We start from the raw sequence: 18,325 nt of genomic DNA, 5'->3' as shown, positions 1-18,325 counted from the left end.
CCCAGGCTGGAGTGCAATGGTGTGATCTCAGCTCACTGCAACCTCTGCCTCCCGGGTTCAAGCGATTCTCCTGCCTCAGCCTCCTGAGTAGCTGGGATTACAGGCATGCGCCACCATGCCTGGCTAATTTTGTATTTTCAGTAGAGATGGGGTTTCACCATGTTGGTCAGGCTGGTCTTGAACTCCGACCTCAGGTGATTCACCAGCCTCAGCCTCCCAAAGTGCTGGGATTACAGGCGTGAGCCACCATGCCTGGCACCACCTTCTCTGTCTTTAGTTGCCCTATTTATAAAATGGGGATGAGAGTTCCTACCTCATAGACTTATTAAATGAGGTTATACATATAAAATGACACAGAGCCTGGCATACAGCAGTGTTTCATACATGTTTGTTGCTATTACTGTTGTCTGTCTCTTACCATGTTTCTGTTGATTGGCACTGTGCAACAAGAGCGAGGAAAAGGGTGAAGCAGTATTTGGTCTTTGGTTGTAACATCTTCTTTTGGTCTCTGTATTGTAGTTTCTCTATCTCTAGGGAATTTATTTCTTTTCAAGTTGCTTAACAGACATATTATAAGTGAAGAAACTAGGCTACTTGTTCAAACAGCTTTGTAGACTTTTTCTAATGCTCAAAGAGGTATTGTACCAGAACCATTATACTTTTTGTCTACGGACTGTCATGTGCAGAGGAACTTTGTTTGAAATTCTGCTTACGGTGATTTGTGGGTCTACGTATGAGTGAGAAAACACATCAAAGCTCTCAAAGGCCCCCCCTTTTTTTTGAGGTGGAGTTTTGTCTGTAGCCCAGGCTGGAGTGCAATGGTGCAATGTCGGCTCACTGCAACCTTCACCTCCCAGGTTCAAGAGATTTTCCTGCCTCAGCCTCCCAAATAGCTGGGAGTACAGGCATGCACCACCACACCCGGCTAGTTTTTTTGTGTGTGTTCAGTAGAGATAGAGTGTCACCATGTTGGTCAGGCTAGTCTTGAACTATTGACCTTAGGTGATCCACCCGCCTTGGCCTCCCAAAGTGCTGGGATAACAGGCTTGAGCCACTGTGCCCGGCCTCAAAGGTCTTTATTTGAATCTTGGATGGGAAACACTTTAAATTCTTAACAATTAACCTGACTAAAAGCCCTTTTTTCACCATTAATCAAACTTCAGCTTTGGCCTGGACAGTACTAGCATTGAAATAATTTGGGGTTTGGATGCTTCTGACAAGTCTTCTGTATGTCCAATAGCAAGCAGGAGGATGCTGCAGAGTGAGCACCCATAGGGCCATCATTTGTGGATTTCCCAGTGGAATGACCTGTGATGCAATCGCATGAAACAAAAGGGGCACAGAAAATGTTGATCCGTCCTTGTTTCTCGTCTCATCACACAATGCAGGTTTCATTTAATTGGCCTGTCATGCATATTAACAGAAAAGATAGGACATCAAGATGAGCTTTCTTTCTGAAAGTTAAATTAGAAGTAATATCTGGCCAGGTGCAGTGGCTCACACTTGTGATCCCTGCGCTTTCAGAGGCTGAGGCGGGTGGATCACCTGAGGTCAGGAGTTCGAGACCAGCCTGGCCAACATGGTGAAACCCCATAGTTACTAAAAAATACAAAAATTGGTCAGGAGTGGTGGCAAATGCCTGTAGTCCCAGCTACTTGGGAGACTGAGGCTGAGGCAGGAGAATCACTTGAACCTGGGTGGCAGTGGGTTGCAGTGAGCAGAGATTATGCCACTGCACTCCAGCCTGGGTGACCAAGCAAGACTCTGTCTCAAAAAAAAAAAAAAAAAAAGTAAAAAAATAAAAAAATCTGTTGCAGGAAAAAACAATTTCTCCAATTAACTCTGACCTTGCCCAAGGGGCTGTCCACCATGACAGCTTCCCCAGAGTTCCCTGTGACATCCCTCACTCACTCCTCTTAGGCTCCCAGGGCACGTGCTATGCTTCCTTTGGCAAGGTTTTCTCTCACACCAGCAGGGAGGTCTATTTTCTTCCCAAGGGCAGAATCTCTGCCTGGAACATATGATACTTTACAAATGGTTTAACTCTTTGTGCATCATCTCACTGGTCTGTTGAGGCTGCACTCTGGTTCCCTAAGTGTAATGAACATTTTGCTGTGTTTTGGTAATCAATAGCTTTCTTTTCCCCCTTCTGTGGTTGATACTCTGTCCTTTTTTCTTAATCAAATATTGATACATAAATTATAGTTATTAGAGTTTACTCATTACTATTTTGTTTCTTCAAAGCAAAGAGAAAAAAATATTTTAACAAAACTCTGTTTTAAATGTTGGCTTCTGAGTTGAAATTAAATGCCATCTTACTAAAAGAATACTGAATTCTAAACCATTTTGTACGGTCTATAAAAATACCTCATATAAATAGTTGCTTTTGAAACTTGGCTAGGTTGAAGGATTATGTGGGTCCTTCAGGAATTGTGGCGGTGCATTTATACTACTGAAGCGAGTCGGTGTTCAGTGTGTGCGCGCGCGCGAGTGTGAAAATCAACCCCCTAGGGAGAACTACGTATTTCTAACTTTCACTGTGGAAGAAAGAAACTGACTTTGGTGCAAATCATGACATGTTCAAGTTCAGCTGATGCCTGTGAGAGTTTCTATTTTGTATCTCATGGTCTTGGATCCAGGGGAGGGTGACAAGTTCACAGGCTTTGCCTGGTGGCTTTCTGTTGTGAGTTGTGTGCTGAAGGTATAGTGTCTGTTCCTAATAAATCCACTCCCGTTCCACAGTCTACCATGGCTCCACCAACCCATAGGGAGTGGTCTTTCCTCTGCACAGCAAGAATCATAGTACATCAAAATGTCTTTTATTTGAGACACAAAAATGCAAAATTGCTGAGATATCAAACATTTCCCGATCAGCTACAATACTGCCACTATGTACAAAAGATCTGATGATAAATGTGCACACATATAAAAATACAGTATGCATTACCTATGTACAGTACATGTGCAAAATGTATGGCATTCAAACATGATATGGAATTGATTTCAGGGGTGCAAACAGCAAATACAAAGGCATCATGGTTTTTCTTTTAAAAAACAACATAAAGGCAATACATGAATGGACCCCCGATTGCCATAATTTTGTGTTGATTAAACGAGTGCTTTAGCAAGCAGGGCTCTGCAGATTGGTATCTTTCTCCTTTTTTTCATAAAGTGAGATGCTAAGACATAATGTGACAATGAAAAGAAGAAGAGAAACACCTATCACATTGCATTTCTACTGCAAGCAAGAAAAGAAGAAAACTAATTTCTACATAGAAAAAAAACTTTGTATTACTACTGAATGTTATTCTTAAACCAACAAAACGACTCTATGCTATTTTACATGAAAACAATAGAGAAATATCTACATCTTTGTGAAAATTATAACCTTGATAATACCTTTTTGGGACTGATTTTTGAGATCTCATTAGTCTCAAATGTTAAATAAAAAGTGCCTCCTTTTGGCAAATACTTGGCAATGCCTTTGGTTCCTTTAAAGCAAGTTTGCATCACTACTGGTTACTTGAGGTCAAGTACTTTTGGTAGATACTAAACCCTTTCCTAAATGCTGCTTCTTCCTGCCAAATTAGCAAGATTCCTTACAGCATCACGTCGAGAGGTAATTGTTATGACTTTCAGTATTCTACAAACTTTGTTAAAGCTTTGTCTTAGTAGTTGGCATAAAGCTCTGTTAAACACTACAGATGTGATGATATCTCTCATATTTGATTCCCGACAGCACCTTGTAGATCCGAGATTGCCATCTTATTGTCACAAAACTGGGACATCACAGAGCAAAGTGTTTGCATGGAGGGTAAGAGCTCTTCTGTAAACATGTGCAGCTTTTCGAATTGTAGGCCTTCCATGAAAGATTTCAGGTAGAAACCCTTTGTAATGATGTGTTTCCTTGGATACTGCAAGAAAGGGTGAATGCGGAAAAAACACGGACCTGCTTATTGCCATGCAGACAGAGTCACTTTACAAATAAAAATGTAGCTCAGAGAGACTGCTGAATGAGCAAGTTATTGAAGGTTTAAACCAGGAAAAAAAATTACTACCTCTTAGTTGTTTTCCAGTTTTGACTGAAATCACTTAAAAGATGAGTTGAAATGCAGTTAGGATGCTCTCCAGATACACACTGATGCCCTTGTAAGCTATGTTCCTTGAAAAACCTGGCCTTCCAGTTAATGTTCTTTGACAAGTTTGGGCTAGTTTCGTGGCCTCTAGGGTGGTGGGGTGGTGTGTATGGGTATTCTGTTGTCAGTATTCAACATTCATGTTTACAGCAGCGGATACTGAAAAATGGAGGTTATTTGTGAATTTGGTTACATTGACATGTGTTGCTCTGCTGGTAGACACTGAATAGCTGTTCTCTTTACATTTCTTTAAAAAGTCCCCAGCGGTACCATGAGCTCCCCACCCAGGTGACAGCCAGGACTTCTGTGAGGCTAGCAGCAGGTGGGTGCATGGAAGCTGGTGAGGATGTATACTGAAATGTGGGCTTCTCACGAATATTTTAAGCCCTGCCAAAGTGCTTTACCACGTCTCTAAGGCCAAGTCCATTTGAGGACAGTAAAGGGACTATCCCATCACTTGTGGGGACAGCCGTTTTGTCAACTGCTATGGCTGATTTCAGCCTGGGAATTCTGAAAGGACTCTGAAGAAAGCTATGCTGCCTGGAATGATCTGGGGCTGAGGGTCCAGGAAGCCTGAGTCAGCTCTGGTGACAAAATAGGTAGTGCGCTCCTGAGCCATCACTCAGGGTATGCTGACTGCACAGTTCAGAGGTGCTATCTCATTACTATGACTTTGCCTTCCATAGGCAGCAGCTTGCAGGCAACACCACCCTGCCTTTGCCACTGTTTCTAAACAGCGCTGAAAGCCAATAAGTGTCAGTTACATGGATCACAGAACCATGCGGCTTTTGAGAAGGAAATTTAAATAAGATCTCTTTAGAATTACAAAAATATTCATATGAAACAAACACAATAGTATCTAAGCAAGAAAGTCCACAAATTCAGAATACATCTATGTACAATTATGTGGCAATATTATACAGTAGATTGCACATTTCAGGAAAAAACACTAGAACGTGAACCACTAACACTGTCCTATGAGGTTTCCTAATAGATGCTTTACTGAAATGTACAAGATGACCACATACCCCTAGACTTTCAAAGACTTTACAGAAGTTTTGGTATAACTTTTTAAATTCATCCCACCCCCAGTAGGATGATCTGATTATCTACATACAGCAGAAAGGTAAGGCTGACACTACTGTGTTTTGAGAACATGTAGGAAACTAAGATGGGGATGTGAGATAATGCCTTTCTAGGAGTTACTTTCTTGGCAGCATGATACTTTGCAATATGATACACAACAGTACCACTGCTTAAACCACACACATGCATAATGAAAATTTCAACTGGCGACTTTGACTTGTGCTGTAATGGCTGTGACACTAACCTAAACAACAACAACAACCAGTCTTTAGTCAACATCCACCCTTTCTCACTGCACTCACCATCACGTGCACTGAGTCGGGTCAGAGGGGCCTTGTTTACAGGGCCTCATCTTTGGTCATGTCACGTGAGTGTGGGCACACAGCGTGTCCTCACTCTGACCTGGAACATGCAGTGGAGATCCTGGAGAGCAGCACTTGTGTCACAGGTGCCTGGCTGGTGACTTAAGCCAGGAGAGAGGAGGGTCAAGTGGAATGGTGCAAGTGGAGTGGTTTGCAGAATTAATGGGCTAGAGACGCCTTGCCTTTTTAAAAATGAAATACTGGTTTATAAAGGTTGAAACACATATGTGAAGTGGGGACTTTAGCAATTCATAGTCAAGAGAGTAGGCTAATGAGATAGCACTTTTTTTGCACTGCACTGTGTATTTTTGGAGAGCAACCTTCCTGTGGCATGTTTCAAACCCTATTTTAAAAGCAGTAAAGGGACCAGAGAGCTAGAAAACTTATCTATACAATTCAGGATTATGGACATATAAAGTTATTCAACAAGAGTCAATGGCACTAGTGTTCGGTTACCTCCTACAGTCCCACTGATGTTTGGTGCTAATTTAATAAGCCATTCAAATCTGAATGAAGAAGATGCTCAGGGTCTAAGGATGGACCTGATAAGCCCAGACAGAAACCCTCAGCAAAAACACTGTGGCCAAGAACTGTAAGAAAAATACTTTCCCAAGTAAATAGCCTGGCCCTGGAGACAGGCCCCTCTCAATGGAACTGACTCGAGGATTCACAGAACATCTAGTGTGGTAAACTCCTGTAGGGCTTGGTCAAATGACGGTGTTCTGGTTAACAGAGAGTTACTGTATCCCATGCATTGGTTTACCAATTTCTGAACACTTAAACTATTCATCACAGACTACACTGAGCACAGTGGCCTCTGCCTTGAACCGCCTGGAAGGCACATGAGCACTGTTCGTGCCTTTGAGTCAGGAAGTGTCAGTGAGCAGAGGGCTTCAGCGTGCTCGTGCTGGAAAAGCAGACTTTTGTTACACGTAGTAAAATTTATAAACCACACACACACAAATCAGAAATAAGATCAGCTCTTAGGCAAAACACAAACCCAGAAATGATTCACAAATTCTTTCCAAGTAACGGGTCAGGCTGCCTCTCGCATGTCAGTATGGAACATTTACCATTTTGTGACCCAGGTGAACCAACCTGACCCGAGGGTTTACACAAGGGTGAGGTGGAGAGCACAATAGTATTACTTAAGAAAAACCTCCATGCTCTTTTGGTAGATTTCAGTTTTTTGTTATTTACATTTTGTCATATACCTCAATGACTAGCTTGAAATAATCCTGTGATAGTTGGCATTTTAGAAAATTCTTAAGAAATGACCTGACTTAACAAATATGTAATAACTGTTTTCTATATAAAAACACTAATAAAGCCTCCAGTTTTTCAATTTTAGGCTTGACAATATAGTGAGAGCTCTGGTAGAACATCCAGTTACAAGCCTATAAAATGATAACCAGGGTTAGAGACAGAAGAAAGAGGGCCAGGGCGGGGACCTGGAGGCCCACCTCATGGCACAGTCTGACCTGTACTCATCATGGGAATGTCCTGGGTAGATGACAGACCTTTCCCTTACCTTCCATTCTTCTAACTCACCAGCTCAGAAAAGTATTTCATGCTAAAGCCTTTTCTTGGTTCTTTGAGATGGGTCTGGTTACCTGAAAGTTAGTCAGCAATTCTTTAAATAGAGAAATACACGTGGCTCAAGTACTCTAGAAATATTCGAGCTATTAAAAAAGTAGGACCTTGGATACCCATTTTCTTACCCCAATGTAGGCTGTACATATCACAATGTTAGAGCATACATACAAATGTCTAATATATACATTAAAATCAATCTAACCAACCCAGAAGGTTGCTAATAGAATTTTCAGTGTTATCAGTATACCTGGACTTCTGACAGTATTTTGTAGGTATCTTCCGTTTATGGTGAAAGATCTTGCATTTAAATTTAAATTTGGAAATATAAAGTACGATTCCAAAAATCACAAAATAAACTACAACATTAAAAAAACAACACAGGTTTCTGAATAGAACCAAAAGTCTTTAGCCGGAAGCTGTCACTGAACCGGCCAGGGCTCTCTACTGCCTTTGACCTCTGCTGTGTCTCGGGCCTGGCTCTGGCCATCTCTAGGAAGTACCAAGTGCAGTGACCTCTCACCTCCCTCGCATCAGCCTCAGTTTTTGAGTGGAGCTGTCTGCCTTTTATTTAGGGTCTTAAAGTGATCAGAGAGATTTAAATGTAGTTAATTACCAGAATCCTAACGTCACTGCTGCATATATTACTCCTCTTTGTTTTTTATGTAAAGGTACTTTTCATTCTTTACTGAAGTCTGGAGAAACAGATGAGTCGTCTTTGACTAGTGTGTTTTTCAGAAGGCCCTGTGCTATATTAAACTGTAGAAATTCACTACTGAATACAATGAAATGTTTTCAAACTTGGGTTCCAGGCTATGACCTTCCACCTATTCTTTCTGTGACAACATATTTTGATTGCAACAATGCAACTATAGATCTATCTCTAAAAACTGACCTTTTAGAATCTTCATGTTCTTAAACCTCATCAACTCTCAGATAAGAAATCTGTGACATTAGTCCCATGGTAGTGGTAGGTCCTGTGGGTCTAGAAAGTCGGCGGAGAACATGCTCGGGGTGGTGGTGCTGAGAGGAGTGAGTCCTGAAGAGGAGTTGGGCATGGTAATGTCCAACCACTCCATGTTGTCCAAGTTTGAGTCTGACAGGTCGAGAGACAGACAGGGAGTACCTGCAGCAAACTGGGTCTCGGAAGTCTCCATGGGTGAGTGTGAATGGTCCAGCATACCTGAGTGACTCAGCAGGTCATTCTGGAGGTCCTCGATCAGAGAGAAGGGCTCTCTGTCTTCACTGCTGCTTTGTAATGGAGCAATTTCATTGGCTGAGGGTAAAGTTCCATCCAAGAACGCTTCTAGTTGGTTCTCTAAGCTGGCAGATAAACTGCCCATAGGTTCTAAAGATACAGGTGGTGCCATTTGGACTTGGGGTGGTGGCCGGGACACCACTGTATTCACTGGCATTGTGGTGATGCTGGCTGTCACTGGTCTCATTTTGGAAATAGGAGAAGGTTCTTCTTTTATGGGGAGGGAGATCTCTGTGTAAAATAAATGAAGTAATTAGTAACTAAAGATTTATTACTACTTAAAAATTTTTATTAATTACTAGGACAGTTACTTTACTATTATGCGATTCCTTCTACGCACGTCCGTCTTAGAAGTAGGAAGAGAATGCTATTGGTCAGGTACAATCCTTGACAACCTTTAGGATGATGGATCATTTTAGTTAAATAGATAAACATAAAAGTTTATGACATTCTTTTTTATTGTAAATTTAGTCAGCAGACTGTCCAAGGCCAGTTTATTACATTCTGATGTGCTTTAAATTCTTTTCAGTAAGACTAAGCATTAAAAGCAGTTATATCTCACTAGATAGGAATCAATGGTTTCAGATTATTTTATCTTTGAGTCCTTATTTTGTCATTTAAAGTTTTAAGATAGGGCTCATATCATCCTATGAATCTATCTATAGCAGCATGATACTCCTAATATAAATGTTGAAATGTCCATCCTGAGTTTGTGCTGAGACATGAAGTACATCCTCAGTGTTATGAAAGAGGTAATTCTATTCTTTTTTCCTTTTTTTTTTTTTTTTTATCATTATAGTTGGACTGGGTATCCAATTTAGCCAAGTGCGTTCTGTGTAAAGTCCTGAAAATATACAATGGCATTTGATTTCATTTCTGAATTAAAGCTAACACGTGGTCCCTCTGATCCTTTTCTTTTAAGGTGAGGTGGATCACTTGATTATTTTTTTTTTTTTTTTTTTTTTGAGACGGAGTCTCGCTGTGTCGCCCAGGCTGGAGTGCAGTGGCCGGATCTCAGCTCACTGCAAGCTCCGCCTCCCGGGTTTACGCCATTCTCCTGCCTCAGCCTCCCGAGTAGCTGGGACTACAGGCGCCCGCCACCTCGCCCGGCTCGTTTTTTGTATTTTTTAGTAGAGACGGGGTTTCACCGTGTTAGCCAGGATGGTCTCGATCTCCTGACCTCGTGATCCGCCCGTCTCGGCCTCCCAAAGTGCTGGGATTACAGGCTTGAGCCACCGCGCCCGGCCTGATTATTTCTTTCACTTTTTGGTCTTGTTTTCTGAGTTTATATAAAATTTTGATTTGGTAAATGTCTTCATTATGTGTTGTTCCCTGCCAGATCAAGTAGCAAATTAACAGACCATCTTCTGTAAATACTAGTGTTCACTAAACTACATATATGAATAGAATATCTTTTAAAATTTTATGAGGATATGATTGGTTTCATTTATATGCAGATACACTAGGAAAAATAAATTTAATTAACAATAGCTCTTAAAGCTCAATGATTGGTATGTACAAATGGCTGAGAGAAGGAACTTAAAATTTGATTCTTATAAATGAATTGTCAACTGTGTGTACTGCATTTATTTTTTAATGGTTTGTTACTTTTAATTATCAGTAGTCATCTCTAAAACTGTTTTGAAAGCTTTAAGTGTAATCTAAGTAACTAGTCTTTTTATTTTTGTTATTTTTTTGAGACGGAGTCTTGCACTGTCACCAAGGCTGGCTGGAGTGCAGTGGCATGATCTCAGTTCACTGCAGCCTCTGCCCCTGGGTTCCGGTGATTCTCCTGCCTCTTAGCCTCCTGAGTAGCTGGATTACAGGTGCCCTCCACAATGCTCAGCTAATTTTTGTATTTTTAATTTCACCATGATGGCCAGGCTGGTCTTGAACTCCTGACCTCAGGTGAGTTGCTTGCCTTGGCCTCCCAAAGTGTTGGGATTACAGGCAGAGCCAGGCACAGTGTCACTAGTAACTAGTCTTACAACTAACTATATAAAACTTGGTTCTCATTATTACTGATGTTAGTAAACAATAAGATGAAATAATATACTTATTAGATACTTTGTCATAAAAAAAAAATCCCATTTAGAAAATAGCTTGTTTGTGTCATATTTTAATTTCCAAGTTTAAGGCGCCTGCCACCACACCTGGCTAATTTTTGTATTTTTAGTAGAGACAAGGTTTCATCATGTTGGCCAGGCTGGTCTTGAACTCCTGACCTCAAGTGATCCACCTGCCTCAGGCTCCCAAAGTGCTGGGATTATAGGCTAAGTCACTGGGGTTGGCCAGCTTAAATTATTTTTGTAAGGCCAATATAATTCTTAGCAAAAAATACTATTGGCATTATGTAGAGCTGTAGTCAAGTATCAATTCTCTATGTCAACGTCAACTTCAGTGTCAAATGATACATGCTATAAATGGAGAACTTCTGATCACTTTGAAAATTCAAATAAAACTCCTTTCATCAGGGTAATTTTAAGACTACTCTAAATATGCAAATACTATCCAGGATTTTTTTTTTTTTAAATATTGATTTTTATACTTATTTTTAAAGATATGTAAGCTGAGGCAACAATATCCTTATTCTTTTTGTGGCTAATGTCCCTTTTAAATAAAGATGATATAAATCTAAGATTTCATATTATATTGTAGAAAATGCTTTAGCATTGACTTTGAATTTTAAGAAAGATACTGGAGCTCATGCTAGGTAGCTTGATGTCACATAATTAAGTTAGTATTGGAATGTTTTCATCCCATTACAAAGACATACGCATGGAACAAGTTTTGAAGCTTTTCAACATGGAATTTAAATCTGGTTCTGCTTTGCTATCTTGTCTTTGTTTTTTAGCAGGCATCTATCTGTGGATAAATCTCACATTGTATTACTGTTTTAAGCTATCACAGTTCACTGCAGCCTTGACCTCCTGGGCTCCAGCAATCTTTCTACCTCAACTCCCTAGTAGCTGGGACCCCAGGGGTGTGCCACTATACCCTGTTCATTTTAAAAATTTTTTGTAGAGACGAAGTCTCATTATGTTTCCCAGGCTGGTCTTGAACTCCTGGGCTCAGATTCCCAAAGTGCTGGGATTACAGATGTGAGCCACCACGCTTGGCCATAAGTTCTTTTAATGGCCTATATTTAACAGATTTTAAAACAGTAAATTCAGTTAGAAGAACACATTTCTCAGTATCTAAAGATAAGCTATCTGTGCTTAAGAAAAGCTTTCATGTACTTGTGTTAAGAGTTGCCTTCCTGTGAGGATCTGATGTGACTTTTGACTTACCTCCACTCTTAATGAGGATATCAAAGAGGTCATCCATCTGCTGACTGTGTGTGTTGGAAATCTACAATGAAGCAGAGTACAAATTAGGTTTCTTTCATACAAACCTGGAAGCATTATACAATGAGGAGTCCTAAGGGACTTTCTAGACGATTTAGTTCTAATCTATCATGTGATAATTTTGAAAACACTGAGGTCACCTGAGAAGTTAAGCCATTTACCCAAGCTGTACAGCTGGTTAGTTGACACAGCAAGAACAGGCAGGGCTAGTCAGTACCCAGCTCCACCGACTTCTATGCTTCCCTTTTTTTTCTATCACTGAATTGCATTTTGAGAGGCCTCTAATACCTTATTTTAAAAGTGTCGGCCGGGCGCGGTGGCTCAAGCCTGTAATCCCAGCACTTTGGGAGGCCGAGACGGGCGGATCACGAGGTCAGGAGATCGAGCCCATCCTGGCTAATACGGTGAAACCCTGTCTCTACTTAAAAATACAAAAAACTAGCCGGACGACAAGGCGGGCGCCTGTAGTCCCAGCTACTCGGGAGGCTGAGGCAGGAGAATGGCGTAAACCCGGGAGGCGGGGCTTGCAGTGAGCTGAGATCCGGCCACTGCACTCCAGCCTGGGTGGCAGAGCAAGACTCCGTCTCAAAAAAAAAAAAAAAAAAAAAAAAAAAAAAAAAAAAATAAATAAAATAAAATAAAATAAAAGTGTCTTTATTCATTTGTATTTAGGTAAAAATTTGTATAGGTGATCACACTACATATATTTGTTCAGCTCTTATTGAGATTTACCTGACATACAGTAAGGTGCACTTATGTAAAGCATACAATTTGATATGTTTTGACATATAAATATACCCATGAAACCATCAACAAAATCAAGATAATGAACATATCCATTGCCCCTAAAGTTTCCTCATCCCCTCATCCCTAGGCAACCCCCAGATCTGTTTGCTTTCACTATGGATTAGTTTTATATGAATGGATTCGTACTGTGTGTACTTTCTTGGTGGTAGGGGAAGGACTAGCTTCTTTCATCCAGCATAATTATTCTGAGATTTACGCGTCTTGTAGTGTGTACCACAGGAACAGTTCATTTTTTTTTTTGGTTGCGTGGTATTGCATTGTATGGAAATAACAGCAGTTTATTTATTCATTGACTTGTGGATGGACATTTGGGTTTCCAGTTTTTGGCTATTACAAACAAGTTGTGAACATTTGTGTACAGGTCCTTGTATAGACATGTGTTTTCTTTTCTCTTGGGTAATTAAGAGTGGAATGACTGGATCACAGGATAGGTATCGGTTTAACATTTGAAGAAATGTCCAAACTGTTTTCCAAAGTAACTGTTCCATTTTATATTCCCACCCTCAGTATATGGTATAAGATTTCTAGTTGTTCTTCATTCTCACCAATACTTTGTAGGGTCAGTCTTTTCAATTTTAGATATTCCATTAGGTGTGTAGTGGTATTGCACTGGGGTTTTAATTTACATTTCCCTAATGACTAATGATGTTGAACATCTTTTCTAGTGCTTATTTGCCATCCACTTATCTTTGGGAAAACGTATGTTCAAATCTTCTGGCTACTGCAGATTTCTTCTGCTTGCTGTTTGCATGGTCTATCTTTTTCCAACACTTTTGCTTGCAATGTGTCTTTGTATTTAAAGTATGCTTCTTGGAGATACATGCATTAGTTATCTATTGATATATTATAAATTATACCAAAACATAATGGCTTAAAATTATTATGTCACAGTTTTGTGGGTCAGGAATGGTTTTGATGGGTGGTTCTGGCTTCGGGTCTTTCATGAGGTTGCAGCCAAGACGTTGGTTAGGTTACTGTCAACTGTAGGAGTGGCTGGGGAATGCCCTCGACTGGCAAGTTAGTGCTGGCCATTGACGGGAGGCCTCAGTGCCCCTCCATGTGAGCCTCTCCAGATGGCTGCGGACATGTCCACATGGCATGACAGCTGGCTTTTCCAGAGTGAGCAATCCAGGGGAGAGCAAGGAAGAAGGGGCATGCCTTTTATGACAGTCTCTGGAGTCACACACCATCACTTCTGCCAATTCTGTTTGTTAGAAGTGAGTCGCTAAATCCAACCCAGGGAGGAATGTCAAAGAATGTGCAGACATATCTTAAAATTGCACACAGTTGAGTATGGCTTTTATATCCATTCTGACAATTTTTTGCATTTTAATTGAATTGTTTAGTCATATATGTTATAATTACTGACATGGTTAAGTTTGGGTTTACTATATTACATTTGTCTTCCATTCATCCTATCTAGTTTTTTTTTTTTTTTTTTTTGTTATCCTGTTTTTCTTTCCTGTCTCCTTAAAAAAAAAAAATTTGACATTTTTGTATTCTAATTTTTCTTTTCTTCTTCTTTTTTTTTTTTTTTTTTTTTTTTGAGACAGTCTCACTTTGTCACCCAGGATGGAGTGCAGTGGCACAACCTTGGTTCACTGCAGCCTCAACCTTCTGGGATCAAGTGACACTCCTGCCTTAGCTTCCCAAGTAGCTAGGACTACAGGTGTGCACCACCACACCTGGCTAATTTTTGTCTTTTTTGTAGTGATGAGGTTTCATCATGTTGCCCAGGCTGGTCTTAAATTCCTAGGTTCAAGCAATCCTCCCACTTCACCTCCTAAAGTGTTGAGATTACAGGTGTGAGATGCCACACCAGACCTTTCTATTGATTTTTTTTTTTAAGCTATCTCGAATTTTTTAAATTGTTACCATAGATATGCAATATATATCCTTAACTTCTCATAGGCTACTTAATGTTGTACACTGAATAAAACATAGAGATCCTAAAACCACACAGATCCACTCATTTCCTCCCCTATCCTTTATTAATTATTATTATTTTTTTGAGACGGAGTCTTGCTCTGTTGCCCAAGCTGGAGTGCAGTGGTGCCATCTCTGCTCACTGCAAGCGCCGCCTCCTGGGTTCACGCCATTCTCCTGCCTCAGCCTCCCGAGTAGCTGGGACTACAGGTGCCCGCCACCATGCCTGGCTAATTTTTTTGTATTTTTAGTAGAGATGGGGTTTCACCATGTTTGCCAGGATGCTCTCGATCTCCTGACCTCATGATCTGCTCGCCTCGGCCTCCCAGAGTGCTGGGATTATAGGCGTGAGCCACCGCGCCCGGTCTATTAATTATTTTAAGTATCGTCTACACATGCTATACACTCCTTAAGACAATGTTATCTTTGGTAATGAACTAACACAGTTTTTCTTTATCTGAAAATATCTTTACTTCACTTTCATTTCTAAGGAATATTTTAACTTGATAATAGAATTCTGGCTTCACAGTCTCTTCCACTTCTTCCTCCCTAAAAGCTTTTAAATGTGCTGTTACACTCTTTTCCAATTTTCATAGTTTTTGACGAAAGCTTGACATTAATCAATTAGTTGTTTGCTCTGTGTGAAACGTGTTTTTCCTCTTGATGCATTTAAGATTTTCTCTTTGTTTTGTCAACAATCTGACTGTGATGTGATTTATCCAGCTTGTTTATCGAGCATCTCAAAGCTGTGAATTTGTCTTTCATCCTATTTGTGAACATGTCAGCCATTGTTTCTTCAAATACTTGCCTCTCCAGTTCTTTCTCTCTTGTTCCGGGACTTCTCTTCTACCTATGTTAGACTGTTTGAATTATATAAAACAGACTTCTGAGGCTTTGTTCACTTAAAAAAAATCTTTTGCCCCCATCTCTGTTATTCAGATTAGATAAGTTATGATCTATCTTCAGGTTCTTGACATTTTTTCCCCTGCCATCTCCATTCTGGTAAGTTCATCTATATATATTTTTTTCATTTCAGATACTGTACTTTTTTAGTTCTCAAATTTCCATTTAGTTCTCTTAAAAATCATTTCTGTATATATATGGATCCCTTTTAATTTATTACAAGCATATTTCCTTTTCCATCACTGAGGACAGTTGTAATAGTAGTTGCTTTGAAAACCTTGCCTGCAAATTCTAACATCAAGATGAGCTCATGATTGGTCTCAGCCTTTTTCCTTTGAGAACAGGTTACATTTTCCTGATTCTTTATATGATGCATGTTATGGATAAGTGTTATGGATGTTAAACCGTGGTGACTATGAATTCTGCTGTTATTTTCAGATGGTTTCTATTGTTTTAACAAGCTATTAACTTGGTTAGACTTAAACTTCAAAATGTTTCTTGGGTAGGTGTTCCAATCTCACTTTAGATCTTGTCTTCAGCTGAGCTGCTATGCATCTATTCCACGCCTGTATGGCTTAGGGGTCAGCCAGAGATGTGGGCACACATAATTTGGGGATCTCCTCTCTAGCTCTTTCCCTCTGGTTGCTCTCAATTCAGTTCTCTGGATTTCCAGGCCATAAAGACTATGGCTTTTCCACCAGTAACCATGCCACTTAGCTGGACCCCAGAGTAAAAGCAGCAAGAAGAGGGAAATCATGCCACATCACTCCCTTCCTTTGAGTGTGGGTTCCCCACCAGAGAATGACTGCTTCTATTTACTCTTCAATGCTTTCAGGTAGTTGCTTTTTGTTATGACCAAGATTAACAGCTATTATCTGTGGGAAGACTGAACCAGTAGGGCCTTACTTAGCCACTTGTGGAATTGCAAGTCTGAGTAAAGGTACTTAAACGAACTTTGGTGCTCAGTGGCATATAAGAAGGTCCTACAGGTGGCTACTCATTTGAATAACCAAAAACCAATGTAGAACCTCAGTCTATAAACAGGAACCCAGAGACATGTAAATACCAGAGATTCCAATAAGCTGTCTTACGTTACAGTGGAAGATTTGTCAAGTAAGCAGGACTTAGGAAGGATGGGTGCTACCTTTTTGTTTTCTTTTCTTTTTTTTTTTTTTGAGACGGAGTCTGGCTCTGTCGCCCAGGCTGGAGTGCGGTGGCCGGATCTCAGCTCACTGCAAGCTCCGCCTCCCAGGTTTACGCCATTCTCCTGCCTCTGCCTCCCAAGTAGCTGGGACTACAGGCGCCCGCCACCTCGTCCGGCTCTTTTTTTTTTTTTTTGTATTCTTTAGTAGAGACGGGGTTTCACCGTATTAGCCAGGATGGTCTCGATCTCCTGACCTTGTGATCCGCTCGTCTCGGCCTCCCAAAGTGCTGGGATTACAGGCTTGAGCCACCGTGCCCGGCCTTTTGTTTTCTTAAAAACTGCAGTTAAGCTCTTGGCAATTCACTTCATCTCTGCTCCCCGTGAAGACAATAGATACCACTACGAATGGACCATCAGGGAGAAGTGTAGTCCAGCACCACCTATTTGACTTCTTACTGCATATGTTTGAACCTATCTTTGAAATCTGACTTCTCCCTCGCAGACAAGGGCCTTTGCTGAGTCTGTAAGTAAGGAACGTCTTACAACTCAAAGTCACGTCCCCTCAATACAGTGAATACAAAGAAGCATATTTCAGGTTCCACTTCCTCCAAGAGGCAGCCCCCTTCGGGTCCTGAGCGTCCCTGGATGTCCTTGGTGAGGGTGCCAAACTGACAAGGTCGCCTGGACTAAGCAGCTTCTGTAGATGCTCACTCAGGCAACCAAGTGGGTCAAGGCAGCGTAGGCATGACTGCATACTCCCTGGGTGAGGGACTGGCTTGTTAGGTGCTTGATAGAAAAAGCGCAGAGCCCTTGGCCCCACGTTCCTTGGGTGCAGCTTGACCCACTGCATTCACAGCCACCATGTGGCCCCAACAAGTTACCCCATGGAACACGGGAGCGGGGGAACTGGCACAACTGCGCTGATGCTCCTGCTGTTTGCCGTGGATAATAAACAGTCCCGCTTGGATACTGTCTCTTGGTGTCCACCTTTAGCGCCCATGGAGTGGTAGCAGGGCTACTCCTTGAACTCTCTATGAGGCTGGGGTTATTCCCTGAAAGGTTAGTTTTAAGCTTTGACAGAAAGCTTTAGAGAGATAGGAAGATTGGAGGAGTGGTTAGGGTAATGTATGACAAGTGCTGTTGTGGCTGGCACCCACCATGGGCCATCTGCTTTTACAAATAGGAACCCTAACTTCTTCCATTGCCTGGTATAGTTGGGGCTACTTCTGTTTTATCAGTGAAACCAGGAAGGCTCAGAGACCACATGGTCACCATGTGTGGTGAAACCAGGAGAACCTCAGGTCTGTTACCTCCAAGCGCATTTGCTCAGTGTATGAGCAAAGTCATTTGGATGGGCTGGCCTGCTGGGGGCAGAGGCTGCTAGAGACCAGAGAGATGAAGCAGGACCACGTCAATTTAGGTGCTGGTGGCCTTGAATGTCAGACAGGTGGAACAGTGATACCATATGTCATTTTGATGCTGGCCTGACACACGGTGGCTTTAGAAAAGGGACATGTATAAACCATGTGTCCTGGTCATAATCAGATCTATCTCTAACATGACTGATAACCTTACCCCAAAGGAAAAGTTAAGAGAGAAACCCTGAACTTCTGAATAAACAGTAAATGCAGTTATACTGCTGCTGAAAGCTGTTTAAGGTCTTCATGATAAATGACATTTTGATTTTAAATAACCATGTAAAATAACAAGGTTATTTTTGTATTTCTATTGAGGCAAGTCAGTTTCATACAAGGGATTCTGGA

General features: G+C 41.1%; 1 protein-coding gene across 7 annotated transcripts in view; it reads right to left on the bottom strand.

Moving 5' to 3' along the window:
- Window positions 1-2,797: 2,797 nt before the first annotated feature.
- Window positions 2,798-18,325, bottom strand: part of MRTFB (myocardin related transcription factor B) — a 213,888-nt gene continuing 198,360 nt past the window's right edge. For 6 of the 7 annotated variants that reach the window (XM_010366553.2, XM_030924872.1, XM_010366554.2 and 3 more), the window contains 2 exons: window positions 11,726-11,786; window positions 2,801-8,666 (listed from right to left, as the gene is read on the bottom strand). In XM_010366553.2, the coding sequence (XP_010364855.2) occupies window positions 8,131-8,666; window positions 11,726-11,786 (597 nt within the window). In that variant the 3' untranslated portion in view covers window positions 2,801-8,130. Of the gene's footprint in view, window positions 8,667-11,725; window positions 11,787-18,325 lie in introns of all 7 variants that reach the window. The other variant, XM_030924875.1, reaches the window with a different exon arrangement.

This window comes from Rhinopithecus roxellana, chromosome 20, assembly GCF_007565055.1.
Source record: "Rhinopithecus roxellana isolate Shanxi Qingling chromosome 20, ASM756505v1, whole genome shotgun sequence".
Lineage (NCBI taxonomy): Eukaryota > Metazoa > Chordata > Mammalia > Primates > Cercopithecidae > Rhinopithecus > Rhinopithecus roxellana.
Note: the sequence above shows the minus strand (reverse complement) of the source record. Positions and strands in the feature narration are given on the sequence as shown.